This window comes from Dipodomys ordii, unplaced genomic scaffold (genome assembly GCF_000151885.1).
Source record: "Dipodomys ordii isolate 6190 unplaced genomic scaffold, Dord_2.0 Scaffold56, whole genome shotgun sequence".
In the NCBI taxonomy this organism is placed as follows: domain Eukaryota; kingdom Metazoa; phylum Chordata; class Mammalia; order Rodentia; family Heteromyidae; genus Dipodomys; species Dipodomys ordii.
The window spans coordinates 8,507,622-8,525,881 of NW_012267272.1; the positions used below are offsets into that span (position 1 = coordinate 8,507,622).

The window sequence follows — 18,260 nt, forward strand, 5'->3', positions numbered from 1 at the left end:
AGACAGGGAAAGAGAGAGAGAGGGAGGAGATACAGGGAAGCTGGGAGAGAGGTGGAGGGAGAGGTTGAGGAAGGCAGAGAGACACAGAGACATTGAGGGGGAGAAATATACCAAGGGAGATAGTGAGGAGGAGAAAGACTGAGGAAGAGGGACTGAGTGAGAGAGAGAGACTGAGTAAAAGACAGAGAGAGAAAAAGAAGTAGATAAAACCTGGGAGAGTTTTAGAGTAGTGAGATTTTTCTATATGATCCTGGAAAGCTATGTGATTTCTTCTTATTACTATACACTTGTCAAAACCTATAGATCTGCCCAATATAAGGAGTCATAATATAAATGAAGGGCTCTAGTTAATAATAGTCAATAAAAATAAATGTCAATAAAGATAATTACTTTGGTAGACTCTTGATGATGGGTGTACTAGTCTTTAGTATAAGTCATTCAGCTCTTTGGCTGGGTACCGTGGCTCATGTCTATAACCCTAGCTATCCAGGAGGCAGAGATCTGGAAGAAGATCATAGTTCAAAGCCAACCAGCACAGAAAAAGTACATGAGACTCCATTTCCAAAATAAGCAGCAAAAGGTCAGGGTGGAGGCATGATTCAAATGGTAAGAGTGCCAGCTGAGCAAGCATGTGCTTCCAGTTTAAAAAAAATGTCTTTCAGCTGTTTGACATTTTTCATAATAAAATGTTTTGAGGCATGTACCTTTAGTGACTAGAGGTCAACGGTCCTTTGACCTTGACCTTGTGTTGAGAAAAGAATATTCAAATACTGAATTTTACATGGGCCTTAGGTTGGAGAAGGGAGAGGAAAAACTTGAGTGAAGATAGACATACTTAAAATAACACTGTGTTTGTAGAGTGATAGTCAATCAGGTGTATTGAAAGGAAGGTAGAGAGATAAGTAGGAATGAAAGCTTTCTTTAAAAAAAATAAGCCTTGCATGTGTGGTAGAAGACTTGCACAATATCATGGAGAAGATAAAGATCCAGGAATTGCATCATTTGACCAAAACCCTATTGAACATTGTCGGGCACAAACCCTGAGCCCTGCTGTGCACACCTGGCATAGTTCTCTGCTCTGAAACCTGGCTTCTAATAAAACATGGCGGAAGTGAGGGACTGTCACCACATGATTATGTTAATATGTAAAACACAGTATTTGCTTTATATGACTAGCTAGAATGAAAGCATGAATACTTCCCGCTGGTGTAAAGCAGAAACTATGTTGAAACAGCTCAGTGGGGCAAAGAAGCCATGTGGAGGAAAATCAGTTTGTAGCAACTCCTCCAAAGGTGGCTTTCAGCCGACAGTCAGCAAAAACTGGAGGGACTTATGTTAATGAGCATGAAGAAATGAATTCTTCCCACAACCTGATTAAGCATAGGACCAAATTCTTCCCCTTCAGTGCTTTTAGATTTGAGGAAGGCAACACAACTACTTAGTGACTAGACTCCAGACCTACTGAAACTCTGAGATAGTAAACATGTACTGGTTTAAGACACTGAATCTTTTACCACATTCTTGCTCCTCCCGTACAATATATTTTCTACTGTCAAGTGTTACATTTTGTTTTACGTATTTTTCTACACATGCAATATTTTTATATGTTTTTAATCAGTTATTTTTCAACTATTTCAACTGTCCTCTCCTAATGTATCTGTCTATCTGGTTATTCCTTCCCTACCTCCACCACCTAGAACACTTATCTCCATGATAGTAACTTGCACAAGGAATCATGATTGTCTATCCTATAGGGCAAAGACTGTTTCATAATCCCGAGTGTGTCTCTGGAAACCACACTGCTTTACTAAGTAGAAGTGCAAATAACTTTTGTTTGAATGAACCAATTATAAGGGCTTCATGAAATTTCTCATTATTCATCAAGATTATGGGACAAAGAAAGTCAGAGTCATAACACAAGTTTCTGGTGTCCTCTTTTTAATTGGATACTCTCTCTTTCTATTGTGTTCAAGAATAAGAAAGAGGACGCTTTGGATCCAGCGTAGAAATCATGGGACACCTCAGTAGGTTTCCATAATGTTCAGGATCCATCTTGCATAAGGATGAACTTCTGTGAAGAACGCTCGATTTCCCAGAGTGACACCAGGTTTGGCCCAGGACAAAATTCCATGCAATCTTCCCAAACAGATGGCCGGGGCGGCTGTGACTTCCTGCCAGAGAGAGAGAGGGGGGTGGGAGGGAACAGGAAATCAATGTGCATTTCATGGAGAAAGGCTAGATCCCATGAAGTGGTACAACAGTGGAGGAAAATTATCTAAGAATGTACACTCGTTTTGCTTGCAAGCTGGCAACCCTCTCCTTCCCTTCATTTTGGAGTCTGCCTTCTCTGCTCAAACTTGAGGCAGCCTGAGTAGAAGTGGGATAAAGGACAGATGGTACATTCCAGACCTCTCTCCAAAATGGCTGGAAATGGAGCTGTAGAGTGCTAGTCTTGAGCAAAGAAGCTCAGACAATGCCCTGAGTTCAAGTATCACAACCAACAAAAAAAGAAAAAGTGAAATAAATAAATAAAAATGAGGAGGGGGAATGAATTACAAACCTGGATCCAAGTTGGAAGGGAGAAAGACCATTTCTCTGCCACTTGCTTTGTGGAAGGTCTTTGGCTGTGGAGGAGGGGTAAGTACCTTAATTGTAGACATGACGTTTAGAGGCTGTCCTGCTGTGCACATGATATTCACTGCTTGTCCTTGTTCTTCTTCGACTATGTTCCAACAGTCTTCACGTGGAAGAGAATATTGGTTTGTCCATGTCAGGATATCAGGTTCACTGACTGAGAAAGAGCAGACAGATCAGCGCAAGAGTCACTTACTTTATCTCAACTGCTAGTGCAATCAGCCACGTTTTGTAAGTAAGTTCATCCCTGAGAGAACTTAACACAGAGCAGGACTGAACACTCCATCTTTCTTAGGCTCTTGATACTTTGCAACAGGTATAAAACTGAAATAACTGCATGGACAGAATAAGTGGATTTAAGGAGAAAGAGACAGTAAGTTCATCCTCATCTTGCACTGGAGAGCCTACAGTGAGCTGTCACTATTTTTCTGGCATGTAGAGCTGACATAATAACCCCCTTTCCATAGCTTTATCTTGCTTTCAAACAATGTGTAATAAAGTATTTTTGTAAGGTGTGATGCAATTAGTTGGAAAAAGACAAAGTCAAGAACAAAAGCTTATACGAGTTGCAATTTGTTTAGAAAACATATTAGCTCACGTAGATTCTGAGATACTTGGCTTTTTAATTGAGATATATAAAATTGCAAGGTATTCAGACTGCAACATTTCTCATTTTCTATTTCTGTTTTAACAAAATGTACTGATTTTAAACACTCATGTCTCATTTCTACAGAACACAGGAAGCATTCTGTAGCCTCCAGTAGCAAGGTTTAAAACTGCTTAAGCAAGTTTCAACAATACATACAGCGCATGCTGATTATTAAGAGCCTATACGAACTAACAGCCAATAGGGACCAACAAGTGCATCATTAAAAAAAAAAAAAAAACCTATTTCCTTTGCAAAGTGCCTGTGAGAAGACAGGCTCCTGTAGACATCAGATCTCTCAGCTCATCCCATTTGTCACAAAAGGGAGAGGTAAGTGCCTACCCCACGGGCAGTGACTGTCTTTCCCCTAAGACATGTCAGTTCAGTATGTCCTAATAATCAAGTTCCCTTAGACCCACCTAAAGAGGGGAACTCCGAATGGTTAGCAGAGAACCAGCTCTGGTAATGGGGCAGATGGCTCCTTTGACACAGATGGTTCTCTGTGCTTCCTCTCTGTTGATGTCAGATTTTTCTGCCCTGCATCCCTTTTTTTGTTTGTTTGTTTTGTTTGTCGGTTGCGGGGCTTGAACCCTGGGCCTGGGTGCTTGTCCCTGAACTCTTCAGCTCAAGGCGAGTGCTCTACCACCTGAGCCACAGTGCTACTTCCAGTTTTCTGGTGATTAATTGGAGATAAGATTCTCACGGACTTTCCTGCCCAGGCTGGCTTTGAACCTCAGATCTCAGCCTCCTGAGTAGCTAGGATTACTGGTATGAGGCACTGGCAGGGTGCATCTCTTTGAGTCTTATCTTGGACCTCCAATCTTGAGGGTGTAAATTCTTAGCCCTCACTGCAGCTCTTTCCATCAAGAATAAACCACCACAAAGCCAAATACTCACAGTTTTTATATTCGTTCCAGGTCCAGGTTGGTATAAAGCAGGTGTCATTAAGTGCTATGGGTTCCAGAGCTATGGCTATAGTTCCCACGTAGGAGTTTACCACAGCCGCCTTGGAGAGTTTTATCAGCATGAGGTTATTTTTCAGGTATTGAGCATCAAATTTCGGGTGGGGTATGATCAATGAGTAATTCAGCAGCTGCTCTTTCGTATTTTTGATGTTGGGTTGATATACTCCCAGTCTAATTTTGGAACTTTGGGGAAAAATAAATAAAGGTAGGGATGTGGGGAAGAACAGGGTCATAGAAGGTTATACTGCTAGAAATGTTAGGAATAATTTTCTCTACTTGCTTAATTTCTTAACCTGAAAACTGAAACCTGATCTACCCTCAGTCTATGAAATTAGAATAGTATACCGGATTGTTACAGTAGACACACATATGTAAAACCTAATGTGGCATCAGACCCCTAGAACACATTCAGTAGAATCTATTATGCATATTTGGATTGTGTCAACTCACAGTTAGTAGAAATATGGTATAAGGCAGCTCTCAGGCATGTGCATCTAGGATCCATTATCTTTAATTATTTCTGGGCTTTTCTGTGGTCCTCTCTGGCCTACACTGATTGGAGACTAGTAGACTTAGAAGCATCGTACTTATAACCTGGCTATATCCCATAATATAGCCTATTGGCACAACTACTTAATTATAACAATAGTAATAACAATAATAATAATATCCTATTCATGATCTTAAAAAAGAGTGTCTGGAATCCCAGTCACTATTTTCCCTTATATTTCCTAGGCAGATTTAGACTCTAACTCCATCACCCACTCTGTCCTGCAACATATCAAAGAGCTATTTCCTACTAAAAGCCCCTCAGTATGATCCTATGGATGATATCAATAATATCTGATTTTCAACTCTAATTACAGGAGATGTAAACTGTCCTTAGGTCCTATGTATTCCTCTTAGTGTGGAAGCCAAGCATTGTGGGGCCTGGAATATCTGAATATTTGAGTATCTTATCTTCAGGGAGGCCTGATAATATTTTCAGATTATTTTACACCTTGCAGTTCTGTTTTATGTTTTATTTACAGCTATGTTTTTGGTGGGGGAGGCAAGGGCAGCTTACTCCCTCTAGCAGAATGTTAGCTCCACGAGGGAAAACTTACTTCCACCCTTTTCACTCACAGTATTCTCTTTGTTCACAATGGTCTTTGTAATGGATACTTAGGGTGAGTTTGTATGACGTGGTCTTTGTAAATGGATACTTACGGTAAGGGGCAGTGAGCTGCGGTCAGGACCCACTCGGAGTGAATGAGAGACCCCACACAGGGCTCTGGGGTCGATTCAAGATAGACCATGTAAGGAATGTTAAAGTCACTTGGTAATTTCCGAGTTTTATTAGTATTTTGTTCCAGAGCAACTCCTACGTAATTGAAGGGAGGTCACAGGTGGAAAGAAAACCCAAAGAAGTTAGAAGACTTAAAACCATGAGAGTTTTTAACTAACACTTCCCAAAGATGATAGCACTGAAATACCTTTCTTTTAACACTTTTACAAATCAGAGGAAATAATGCATGCGACTTAAGCTGTACATACTAAAGTAACTGACACATGCTTTGGTTTGAGATAGAGTTACATTAAAATTTTGTGACACTAACTCAGGTTCCTCTTCTGTGGATCAGAAACTAATTGCCAGTGATACATGTTACAAAAATGAAGGAACTATCCATTTTAAGCACATAACTTCTCCCAAGAATTAAAAGTAAAAAAATGTAAATGCTATCTGAATTTCATAATGATGCACTCACGAGCCCTTTCCAGAGCTCAGGCCCTCTGTTAGCCTTCTTGCTAGGGGAAGGATACTGTGGTTTTGCAGGAGAAATGTAAATGCTTGAGAGCTTGCTGCGGCTTTCCAGGGGAGGTAGATGTAAGGTCAATGAACACACGGGCTCACAGACATCAGAAGGGGGACACCTCAAACTCTGACAGGATAAACTGTACATCGAGAGGCCTTCTTGGGCTTCATTCAGCAGCTAGTATATTTTTTGTGTCAGCTGGTCTTGGGACTTGAACTCAGGGCCTGGGTGCTGTCCCTGAGCTTCTTTTGCTCAAGGCTAGCACTGTATAATTGAATTACAGCTCCACTTCCAGCATTTTTTCTGGTAGTCACTTGAAGATAAGAGCCTCATGGACCATCCTTCCAAGCTGGTTTTACACCATGTTCCTCATATTTCACCCTCCTGAGTAGAATTACAGGCAGGAGCCGTTGTTACCTGACAACAGTTAATGTTTCTTTAAAGTTGCCACTTCCTATCCCCTGAATTGTAGCTGGCTATTTCTCTTTCCAATCCATCACACATTTTCCTAGCTTTCAACCTAGGCAGAAGCCATTCCCCAAACTCACCAACAGCCCCCAAGAAGGTGATGACCAGGAAATTCTTCATAATTGACTGGGATCTTGTCAGAGCAGATGATAAATGGCTCCAGCGTGGGTGTCCAAAATTCTCTACAAGAGTAGCTATGAGGCCGGGGCAGAGAGGAGGGGCTCTATTTTGGGTTGAGATTTCACAAAAATCTCCAAACTAGTCCTGATTGAGAGCGAGTTGTATAAGGCATTGCTAGGAAACAATTTGGATCTGGGTGCCAAAGACCAGGCCAGGGAAGGCCCTGATGCTTCCTCTCTTGGTGCTAAAACTCCCCGAATGTTACATGCATCTGCTGACCTCTATCCTCCTCTGTCTGTGACATAAGCTTTCTTTGTTGTCTCTTTAGCTTTTGTCACTTTAACCCTTTCTCCCTGTCATGTCCCCTTTTTCAGTGTTCCTGTGCTATCTCCAGAAGCTCATAGAACATTCAGGTACAAAATACATGCAGTGAAATCATCTCTTTGCCTTCCCCTGTCATTTTGGTGATGAATTTGTGGTTCTCATGGGAGTTGGCAGCACACTCAGGACTCTAAACAAAGTCTTCAGATTCTCTGTGACAAGTTTGAGCTTTACCTGAGCCCTGAGCTCCCAGAAAACAGGGATGGCTAAGAAATGGCCCCATCCTTTGTGTTCTGGGAGATTAATTACCACAAAGAATCTTCTTCCCTTAAGATTTGCTCAGACAAGCCAGACTCGTTTTCATGACTCTAGTAAGACGTTGCTCCCTTGTGACAAGTGAATTTTTTTTAAAAAAAAAAACCTTAAGTACTAGGTATAGTACAATGCCATCTAGTCAGGAGACTGAGATCTGAAAATCTTGGTTTGGAGTCAGCCTAGGCAGACAAATCCTTGAGACTCTATAATCTCCAATGAAACAGAAAAAAATCTAGAGCTGGCAATATGGTTCAAGTGATATTCAGCTTTGTATAAAAAAATCTCTGGGGGAGAGAAGGGATTATAGGGGAAAAACAAAGGAGGGGGTAACAATGCTTGATAGGAAATGTACTCATTAACTTACTCATGTAACTGTAACCCCTCTGTATAGTATCTTTACAATAAAATACTTATATAAAAAAACAATGTGTAGAACAAGGAAAAAATCTCTGTACCAGGCCCTGAGTTCATGCCCAGTACCAGCAAAAAAATGTATTTTAAAATTAATTAGCATATATTGTTTTATAGAAGATGTTTGTGTTATTTTCGCACTTAAATATAATGGGCTTTGGTCATATTCATCACCTTTATTACTTTTCCTTTTCCTACTGGATTCAATCCCCAGCAATACATACAACACATATACAAACACACACTGTTGAGACATAAAACACTGTAAGAGTTAGATTCTTTTAGCTGTACAAATTACTTGTGTATCTGAGTATGCTAATACTGGGGCTAAACTCAAGGGACTTGGTACTATTTTGCTTAAGTCTAATTCTCTATCACTGGAGTCACACCCCTGGTTTCTTTCTATTTTTTGTTGATTAATTGAAGATAAGGCTCAGAATTGTCTGCCCAGGCTGGCTGCAAAACTTAAGTCTCAGATCTAAGCTTTCTGAATAGCCTGGATTATAGACATAAGTCACCAGTGCCTTAGCCAGCTTAGTTCTGATGAAATTTATTAATGTGAAACCTACTATCTGGATGTTGTCAAGAGTTCCAAACTTTAGAGATAGTCATTCATCTCTTTATCCAAAGCTTTAAACCAGTAGTTAGTAATTTTTTCCTTGTGTCATATGTATAAACTAATTTGTCCTTTGTAATAGGCCTATATGTTAAGTATCATGGCTATTTTCTGCAAATAAGAAACTAAAATTTGATAAGATTCCAAATCTGGGTCACAATCTGGGTGCTGGTGGCTTATAGTTATGATCCTAGTTATTCAGAAGGCTGAGATCAGAGGATCATGGTTCAAAGCCAGCTCATGTAGGAAAGTCCATAAGACTTACATTCAATTAACCACTAAAAAGAAGTGGAGCTATGGCTCAAGTGGTATATTGCTAGCCTTGAGCAAAAAAAGCTTAGAAACAGTGCCTAGTCATAAATTCAAGTCCTAGTATTGGTGCACATGTGCACACACACACAAATCTCCCAAGTTGAAGTCCTCCATTCATAACACATCTCTGCCATTTTCAAAAGACTTATCCAGTAGACTGGGATTTATTGTTCTTGCCAAGATACATTATATCAGCTGTCTCATTTCTCAATTAATTACTAACAATGCTAGAACTGGTTTTAGACTGTAAAGATTTGGAGATTTTAAGAGGAACTGATTCATACCCTAAAACTTTCATAAACAGAACATAGAGTAACTCTGATCAAGAACTCAGGAACTGATATGTTGAATTAAACCCCTTTGCATGACTAAATAAAAAGTATCCCCCCTCCCACCACCAAAGTTACTTTTGAGTGATGTGAACCCCTTGCACACTCTGATTCCTGACACATTGCTATGACTTATCCTGAAATTTCCCCATCTTTCCCAGCTACTGTTGCTGATCCTGAGAAGCCCCAAGAGAGAGAAAAAAACCTCTCCACTGTTATTCCACCAGAGGAAAAGGGAACATTTTTTGTTTCTGTTTCACATCAACCAATTCATACTATCAATCTCTAGTCTCATTTTTACCATTTCCCGATAAAACCTTATCGATGACAACAGAAAGGCAACACCTGTCTTTTTAATTTTCTCTTTTTCTTTTCTACCAAAATCTAATAATCACCATAATAGTAAGACTAGAGAATGATCATTTGCTTTGTAGAGGATCGAGAGAGCTCATCTATGCAGGAGATAAGGAGTCAGAATTACCCCTACTCCTCTTTCATGACTACTGAGGTCAACCTTCTGTGAAGTCACTCAGTTGTGACCTCAACAATCTCAAAATGATTCCACCCTCCTCCTTCCCCCCCGCCCCCACAAGTATTGGGTGATATAGTGGCTTAAATACATTGACATATATGAATGGGAGAATAAAGCATTTGCCTGCTCTTAGAAATTTACACATTATAAAGTATAGTCTTTAAGGAAAATTAGAGATTGAAATAACAAGACATATGGAAAAGGGCCGACTGGGTGGGATCAAGAATAAATGATTTGTCTTCTCTCATCATTTCTCAGACCTGTTCTAATTTCCCATTTGATTTCTACTCATTTCTCTCATGAGGCTTAGGAACTTTTCTTCTGCCTCAGGGAGTAATAAAAGTGTGTATTGGAGGTAATGATGAGAAAGAAGAAAAACTATTTCAGGGGAATCTGAAAATCCTTTGCTTCAGAGAACAATCGAAATAATGGGGATCTAAAAGTACTTATTTAAACAGAGAAATCTTCTATATGAAAGTAGTTCATACCATGAATGGACAGTGCAGGGAAAACTGAGGAATGAAATCAAAAAACCTTAAGTAGGCCCAAACACTTACAGGCCTTGAATGGAAAGTGAAAGGATTCTAGATTCATCCTAAGGATAAAGATAAAGCAGTGTTAGAAACTCAAAGTTTCTCTTCAGATGTCTACCCTAATTATAAAAGGTTAAAAATTGTGTAATAAATACAAACATCAACAGAATGTTGCGACCAAGGACAAGGGGAACCAATGCAAAAGCAATATTCACTAGACAAGTTGGAAATCTGTACAAATTGGGAGGCGGTTGGGGGGAGAGGAAGTGGGAGAAAAATGAGGGAAAGGGTAACAGGTTTGACAAGCAGTGTACTTGTTACCTTATGAATGTAACTGTGTACATCACCTTGACAAGTAAAAAAAATACAAGTATCTTCATGATGTACTAAAGAAGGCATGACCAATATGGATTGAAGCAAAATCGTATAACAAATTATTTTGGCAGTGGTGATCTCATTCACCTTTTGGTCATTAAAAAAAATTCATAGAGATGGTGGTAGCATATTGTAGATAGCAAATCTTTACTGGGTAAGTTGAGTGAATGATGAAATCTGCTTTTCAATTATCTCTGTAAAATAGGGTGTCTGCCTGGTAACTCTCTAATTTAGCTGCAAGCTTGCATGGGGAAGTGGTCAAAACCAAGCAAGGAATGAACTTAGACAAATTCATGAAAGACTGGTATTTTTATTAAGATGCAGAATGAAGGTGTGGTTGACTGCAGGAGAGGGATTGTGAAGAAAGAGAGGGGTTCAGTTGGCAGCGATGGTCTGCTGAATCCAGTCCAGGTAGTTGCACACCTTGGCGTAAACCCCAGGTTTTCCTTTGAGGGCACAGCCGTGGCCCCAGGAGACGATACCCTGGAGCTCTCCATTGCACACCACAGGGCCACCAGAGTCATACTACACAGGAAGGAAAAGACAACCAGAGCTCTTTATGTTCAGAAGGGAAATGAGATTTAAGGTGGTTCCCTACATCTTTTGGTCATCTCTACAGGCTACAGATGCTCCTCGAAACACTTCTTCTATCTTCAAATCCAACCTTCCATCTCCTTCTTCTAGGTCTATCATTCCTTCTTTTTGTCTTTACTCATTCTGTTATGAGCCAACAATACATGATAATTTTGAGATTTAATGTGATCCTACTGGCTCTCCACCTTCCTGGGGGATCCATTCCACAGGAATTCCCAACCTATCACCATTCGTGGCTCTTTATCCTTAGCTCTAATCATCATATGGAAAACTTATTATTTATCTCAAAACATTGCCCTGCCACTCAGACTGAGGTCCAGGGAAAGATGGACAACCTTGGGTATTTCAAAAATGAGAACTAGCATGGATAAGGAGATTTGATGATGATTGATGAAACTCACCTGGCAAGAGTCCTTTCCTCCTTCCAGGAATCCCAGACAGAACATGTTGTTGGTGATCTGGCCTGGGTAGGCCTTGTGGCAAATGGTGTCAGACAGGACCGGAGCATCCAGACATTGCAGGAGTGAAGGCAAGTTGACTATTGAACACAAATGTCAAAATGAAAGAGCATGATTTCCCCTCCTTCACTAGACGTCTATTTTTTCTTTCCAATTGCCAGTGACTTTTAATTTGGCAGAATCTTCTTTGACCAAAGAGTTCTTCAAATAGTACTACTCAACTTTGTGCTAGTTTCAGTTTTCCCAGTTATAATGCCCCAATATATTTTATTCTCAACCAAGTAGTTATCTAATATATGTATTATGTATGTGTGTATGTATGTATATATGTATGTATCTATCTACTCAGCTAGCTAGCTGTCTGTCTGTCTACCTACCTACTATCATCTATCATCTGTCTCAGAGACCAGTGAAACTCTTAGCTTCCCTTTTATTTATTTTCTCTATTCCTAGTTTTCTGTCCAACTTATAATACACTTCAGTTAAATGCCTTATATTTTTATGGCAGTTAATTTTTGTTGTGTCTCCTACATGGCCTCAGCAAAGGAACCTTGGTTGTTTCAGTTAACAGCCGACCCTAGGCATCGCTTTCACTCCCAGAATTCTCCCACTTGCTACTTTCTGACACTTACAGCCATTGCTCAGGGTGTTGCCCCAGCCAGACACAAGGCACTGAGTACCAGCAGATGGACAGGATCTTGGCAGAGAGACAGTGGACACACGAGAATTGATGGTGGCGGGTGACTTCAGTTTAATCAGCATGATGTCGTTGTCGATGGTGTCTTCCTTGTACTCAGGGTGTGGGATGATCTTGGCTGCATCAATGAATTGTTCATCACCTTCAATGGCATGAATGTTGTGTTTTCCCAAATGTACCTGGAGTCGGCTGAATTTAAAGATTAAAAGTTGTCTAATGGATCTGTTTCCCTTCTTCAATCCCCAATCATCAATGTGAACAAAATACTCAGTCATTCAGTCACACAGGTAATTATGCATTTCTGGGTAGTAGTATGCACTGTCAGGCACAAGGCAGGTTAGAGAATTACTCTGGTAAGTGTCATTTTTAGTGAAAATTCATATCCCACCCTTTACAGTTCCAAAACTAGGAATGGGAAAATAACTGCTCTACAAAACAACTGTGGATAGATAAATAGGGAACTGGTGATCCATCAGTACTCGATTCTTTTTTGGCTGAGGTCACTCAGTCTTAGGTAGATAACTCAGGAATCAAAACAGTGTGTGTGTGTGTGTGTGTATACACACAGACACATATATACATGTATGTGTATATATGTGTACATATACATGCATATATATGTGTATACATCTGTATATGCGTATATACAGATGTGTATATTTACATACATATATATATATGCACACATATGTATCAGGTATCTATATCAGGACCAATAATGTTTATGTTTCATGTATTTCATACATCATGCATTTTACCATCTCCATGTGCCATTGTCTTGGATGAGATATGACTATTAACCTGGCTTAGCTTCTTAATTATACCCAGGGATCTTCATCATCCAATTTTATGCTTTATGTCTTTAGCACTAGTTTTAGCTCTTAAGAATCTGAATGCTTCATCCATCATCCATAACTCAACATTTTCTCCAAATGCTCCCCAGAGGACAAATTGGTCTTAGAGCATAGAAATAGGAATATCAGTTACTCACTGTTCATAGCAGTGGGCTGCAGACAAGACCCACTGGTCACTGATGAGGGAGCCCCCACATATGTGGCCAGCAGCGTTCAGGGACACCTGGTAGGGGAGGGAATTCTTCGCACAGGTGTAGCCCCCTACTATCCTGTCATCTTCCTCAGGATGGAGAGCAACTGTCAGAGAAAAGTTGGGAGCTCTCCTTTAAACAGATCCATCATGGACTCTTCATATACTATGATATTTTTGCAGGGCAAAAGGCATGATAATATCTACCTCTTTCACATAATCAGGAAAATGTTGGTTTTAAAAACAATTAAAAATAATCATTTATCATACCATTCCTTGAATGTATTCCCTTCCTATTTCAGTATAAATAAAGATATATTTATAAAATGTACTGTTTATATTTACTATTTATATATCATTTTACATACAACACAAACTCACACACACAAACTTTAAAAGATCAGAAATTATTTAGAGAATATATATATTTCACTACCCCTCCTCGAACTCTGTTTGAGAGCCAGGCAAATATGTAGAAGTTTTACACTAATCTTGGTGATGTGTGTTGGTGCCAGCTGATGGTGTGTTGATTTGCAATCAACACAAAATGGAGGCTTATATTCTGGGCCATACAAACTGGTAGCTTTGAATCTTTATTTCTTGATTTTCTGTCTTTGGCACTAATGTTTCATTAAATTATTTGACTAGTCATTTTAAGACTTCTCTCCTCCAAATTCCCCTTGTTCATCCCAGTTACCTTGCCACTATGTATCAATGAATTCCCTGTTTGAGGTATGGCCCACATACCTGACAATCTTTCTTACAACTCCCAAAGGCTTTCAACTATAGTATAGGAGTCCAACTTTCCCAGCAGCTTTAAATGATGTTAGGAAAAAAGGTCTTCATCATGTATACTGATCAGTTGACTTTGTATTTGTTCAGCGTAGGAAAAATATTAAATTTTAGTAGCAAAACTTTAGAAGTCTTAAAAATATTTGTCATTTCTCTTTTACTCACAATAGAGTCACATGTACCTTCATACCAGAGAGATTTCACTGGCAAAGTTGTCTTAAAACACAACCCAAACCTAGTGTGATGAGACAGGACTGTAATCAATCCAAGCTACTGGGAAGTAAGGGTAGGAGGACTGAAAGTGTAGAGCCAGTCCAGGTAAAGTTGGCATCATCCCATCTCTAAAACAAAATGCAAACAACAGGTCTGAAAGCTTAATTTAAATAGTAGAGTACCTGCCTATTTAGTAGGAAGACCTTAAGTCAATTTCCCATAGAATTCAGGAATGAAATGCTTCTAATTTTTTGGAACCTTTAGCCCAAATAAAAAGCCTGTGACTACTCAAGAGACAAAGGCTTTGATAATCAAAACCTACAGAGTACTTTATATTATTAACTCAACGTTTTTTTTGAGGTCAAAAGCAAGCATTCTTAGAGGTAGACTATACTTTCCCTTCCTTTCCTACCTTACAGAATAACCCTGAAAGTTCAGGACAAGTTCTTGTTGCTTTATACCCTCTACTCTAAATCATTTCTGGTGATCATGAACTTCCTCATACAAAACAAACTTAGTCCGCTTTGAGGTTTTAAGCTTCTTGTCTGTGGGCCTATAATCAATAACCATTGCTATTTTCTTCAAGTGCAAAGCCAACTCTTACATCCAATTCAGACATCTACTGACACATTCCTTAGAGAGACTCACCAGCAGCTCCCAGGAAAATAAGAAAAATGAAGGTCTTCATGGTTTTGCAGAGAACCCAAGCTGGGTAATAGGTTGAAGGTTTTCCTCCACATCTATTTATACTTCAGCTTTGTCACTGAAACTCATGCCAGACAGGTGATTTCATCAGAACCTCAGAAATCTAAATTTAGATTTCAGATCTGTGACAGATGGAAAACTCTTCAGAATAGAATTTAAATATCCAAGTCTTCCCACCTTTCCTGAAGGTTGTGGGAATGGAAGTAACAAACCCACCTGATAGACATTGCTCTTAATGAAAGGAAAATAAGCTAAAATGAGGTCACAGGACAGAGCTGAATGTTTCCATATTCCCAGACAAAACTCTTACCTTCTTGATTGTCTCAGAAGTGAACTTTTATTCTAAGGATTGTCCCGATTCTAAAACCCTTGTGTTTTATAAACATCAACTGTCTCACTATTATAAACACTTTGTCTTAGATCAGTTTTGGTTATGTAAATTAACTTTATTATTAATTGGAACAACTAATTAACCTGATAAAAATATTTTTCTAATTTGAAATTAGATTGGGAGGGGAAGTGATAATAATGATAATATTTATGTAAGTGATAAACAATGATAATAACTCACTGTTATCTAGACCTTATCATATGTCATAGGTCTTTATTATACTTACATTTGGTTCCACTCTCCATGTGTTCAGTTACCCACAGTTCATTGTGAAATAAAGTTAGGTAGTGGAAAATTCTAGAAACAACTAATCTGTAAGTTTAAAATAACTAATGCCAGGTGTAGTGGTACTTGTTTGTAATTCCTATTCGTATGATACTAAAGCAAGAAAATTTCCACTTTCAGCCCAGCCTGGTCTACTTAGGAAGTTCAAGGCAATAAGTCAAGACTCTTCCACAAATAAAATGAACAAACAAACAACAACATGGCAAATAGCAAACCTAATTATTGTGCCACATTGCAATATTTGGTATTCTATTGTTGTTGTTAAACTGTTAATACGGCTAATTTATAAATTAAAGGCACCAAAAGTATGAGAAGTAAACCATGAAACTGTACAAAAATCACGTGGAATAATCAAGATTCCAACATAGGAAATGTGGCTTCAGAGTCTGAGCTCTTACCAAGGTAATATGACATTCTTGACCATTGGCAATGCAACTGAACTAACATTGTGCTGGCTGTGGAAGTGATTATCTGTGCATCAACTAACTGCATGTTCATTACAAATGTTGGAAGTTTGAGTGAGGCATTTTGCTGCTTGGCCTACCTCCCTTGGGGCTTCTGCATAATGGATGTACGCAGTAAATAATACTGATTCCCCTGGGACTGTGGATCAAATCATGGTTAAGTAGGATGTTTTAATAATAATATAGTATCTCCTGGAGTATATGAGAAAATGTGGCAACCAGTAGACTGGCTTTGACACTGTAAAAGAGCAACTTGGGCACAAAATGAGAACCTAGACCTCTTTAAGGTTAAGATTATAAACTACCTTAGGAAGTATACTCATGTAGACCTGACTCTTATCAAAGCAAAATAATTCTGGGAACCTACTTTATTATTTGGCCAGCTCCTGATGTATGACAAAGGCTTCAGAAGCTTTCTTTGGGTTGTAGGAGCCCTTCTAGCCAATTAGTACAGACTACCTTCTATGTTATCAGTACTGGGACCAGACAGAGGAGAGGAAGCAAAAACAGGGAAAACACAAGGCTCAATAGCAAGCACAACTGTGGCAGCCATTTGAGCTATCTCAGCGTCTATTGATCCCCAGATTAAATCTTCTCAGATGACAGCCAGAAAGGATAACGTCCACAATTGCCAGGATTCAGGATATTGGAGCTGGGAATGTACTCAAGCACAATAGCTGCCAGTGGCACTATGTCCTATCCCTGAACCAAAAAGGATAGGGATGTAGGTCTAAAAGCCTGTGCCAAGCCATGAAGAGCGGTTAATCGACGTGTCTGTCTGAAACTCCTCAGGGCTCCGTGACAAAATGCATAGAACACAATTCAACAAGGAACTTCAAAGTTAATGGCTCTATAGATAAAATGGACTCACTAGACATTAATAGAATATTTCATCCACTAGCCATGGAATACATTCTTCTAAGCAACCCCTGGAAATTTCTCCAGGATAGATCACATTATAGCACATAAAGCAAGTCTTAACATGTAGAAGAAAGTTGAAATGACAACCTGTTTTTTTTTAATCAGACCACAACAGAACAAAACTAAATACTGAATAATTTCCTTTGGAATTGTCAGTTTGTCACTGGAGAAATAAATAATGGGGCAGAGGAATGAAAAATAAATTCCTAGAATGAAATGAAAATGAAAACATAATTTATCAGAAATTTTGGGACCAAAAAAGTGGTATCAAGAAAAATGTGTTGATTAAAAGAAAGACAAAGCAGAACTTATTTTAAAAAATTAATCACCTTGATTTTATTTTGTATTATTGTATCCATCTTTTTTTTAGTTTTTGGTCGTCGGTCGCGGGGCTTGAACTCTGGGCTTGGGCACTATCCCTCAGCTCTTCAGCTCAAGGCGAGCGCTCTACCACTTGAGCTACAGCGCCACTTCTGGTTTTTTGGTGGTTTATTGGAGATAGGAGTCTCACGGTCTCTCCTGCCCGGGCTGGCTTTGAACCGCGATCCTCAGATCTCAGCCTCCTGAGTAGCTAGGATTACAGGCGTGAGCCACCAGCGCCCGGCTTATTGTATCTATCTAAATGTTTAAAACAATCAGAATGCTTAATAAGTTGTTGTTGGAATTTCTAAAGAAATTCAAATAATCCAATACTACTAGTAATAGTAATAATAATTAATAATAATGCTTCTTAGGGCCAATTTATAAAGTGCCTTATGGAGATGCATTCTAAAAAGCATGAAATTCTAAGAAGCCATCATTCCCATGCATGTTAACATAGTTGATCTGCATAATTGGCTATACGCAGACATTTTCTTAAGGATATTTTTCTGATGGAAATAATTTTACAAACAATTTATTTCTCCTTGAATTTTCTTTAGTGAAAATTGGTATTCTGATAATGCCGATGAATCTTGGTTCTGCCTAGTAAACATTAGGCCTGGAGTTCAAACCCAAGCATGGCCAAATGACTAGTTATTCTTTAAACAACAGACAGATATATCAAGAGACAACACTGATGTGTTGCTACTGGACGGCAGCAAGCACAAATGACCTGTTGGACCTGTTGCCTTCCATCACTGGGAGCTGCTCTGATTTCCAGTCTTGCATGTACCTCAGTTCCCTTGTCAGGTCTGAAATACACCTCTCTTGATGAGCAGTGGTGCCGATAGTAAGCATGGTTTGAAGGTGGTCACACAGGGCGCACAAAGAATGTCAGTGGGGAATGCTAAACTCATTTGTGTTAGAGGTGTTGCCACACAGAATAGAACGAATGCAGAGGGT

The 18,260-nt window shown here is 39.2% G+C and overlaps 2 protein-coding genes across 3 annotated transcripts; both read right to left on the reverse strand.

The window, feature by feature from the left end:
• Positions 1-2,021: 2,021 nt before the first annotated feature.
• LOC105989481 (probable inactive serine protease 58) lies at positions 2,022-6,629 on the reverse strand. The gene is made up of 5 exons (XM_013021572.1): positions 6,590-6,629; positions 5,455-5,608; positions 4,178-4,428; positions 2,646-2,791; positions 2,022-2,171 (listed from the first exon to the last, which is right to left on the reverse strand). Exons 1-5 carry the CDS (start codon positions 6,627-6,629, stop codon positions 2,022-2,024), a joined length of 741 nt encoding a protein of 246 aa, XP_012877026.1.
• A 4,087-nt stretch (positions 6,630-10,716) lies between these two features.
• On the reverse strand, positions 10,717-16,044 carry LOC105989519 (cationic trypsin-3-like). 2 transcript variants are annotated; one of them, XM_013021607.1, is made up of 5 exons: positions 16,005-16,044; positions 13,114-13,273; positions 12,058-12,311; positions 11,369-11,505; positions 10,717-10,898 (listed from the first exon to the last, which is right to left on the reverse strand). In XM_013021607.1, the coding sequence occupies exons 1-5, from the start codon at positions 16,042-16,044 to the stop codon at positions 10,749-10,751; spliced, it is 741 nt and encodes a 246-aa protein (XP_012877061.1). In that variant the 3' UTR covers positions 10,717-10,748. The 2 variants fall into 2 exon arrangements, with proteins under 2 accessions (XP_012877061.1, XP_012877060.1); XM_013021606.1 differs by lacking the exon at positions 16,005-16,044 and adding an exon at positions 14,820-14,859.
• Between the last annotated feature and the right edge of the window lie 2,216 nt (positions 16,045-18,260).

Excerpts from the sequence above, each read along its gene's own strand:
- LOC105989481 (XM_013021572.1), bottom strand. The coding sequence starts at position 6,629 with ATGAAGAATTTCCTGGTCATCACCTTCTTGGGGGCTGTTG. Across the intron at positions 4,429-5,454 it reads GCAGCTCACTGCCCCTTACC|TTCCAAAATTAGACTGGGAG; the intron begins GTAAGTATCCAT and ends TTTTCCCCAAAG. Across the intron at positions 2,792-4,177 it reads CTGGAACGAATATAAAAACT|TCAGTGAACCTGATATCCTG; the intron begins GTGAGTATTTGG and ends GCTCTTTCTCAG.
- LOC105989519 (XM_013021607.1), bottom strand. The coding sequence starts at position 16,044 with ATGCAGTTAGTTGATGCACAGATAATCACTTCCACAGCCA. Across the intron at positions 13,274-16,004 it reads GATAATCACTTCCACAGCCA|TTGCTCTCCATCCTGAGGAA; the intron begins GCACAATGTTAG and ends TTTCTCTGACAG. Across the intron at positions 11,506-12,057 it reads CAACACCCTGAGCAATGGCT|TCAACTTGCCTTCACTCCTG; the intron begins GTAAGTGTCAGA and ends TGTGTTCAATAG.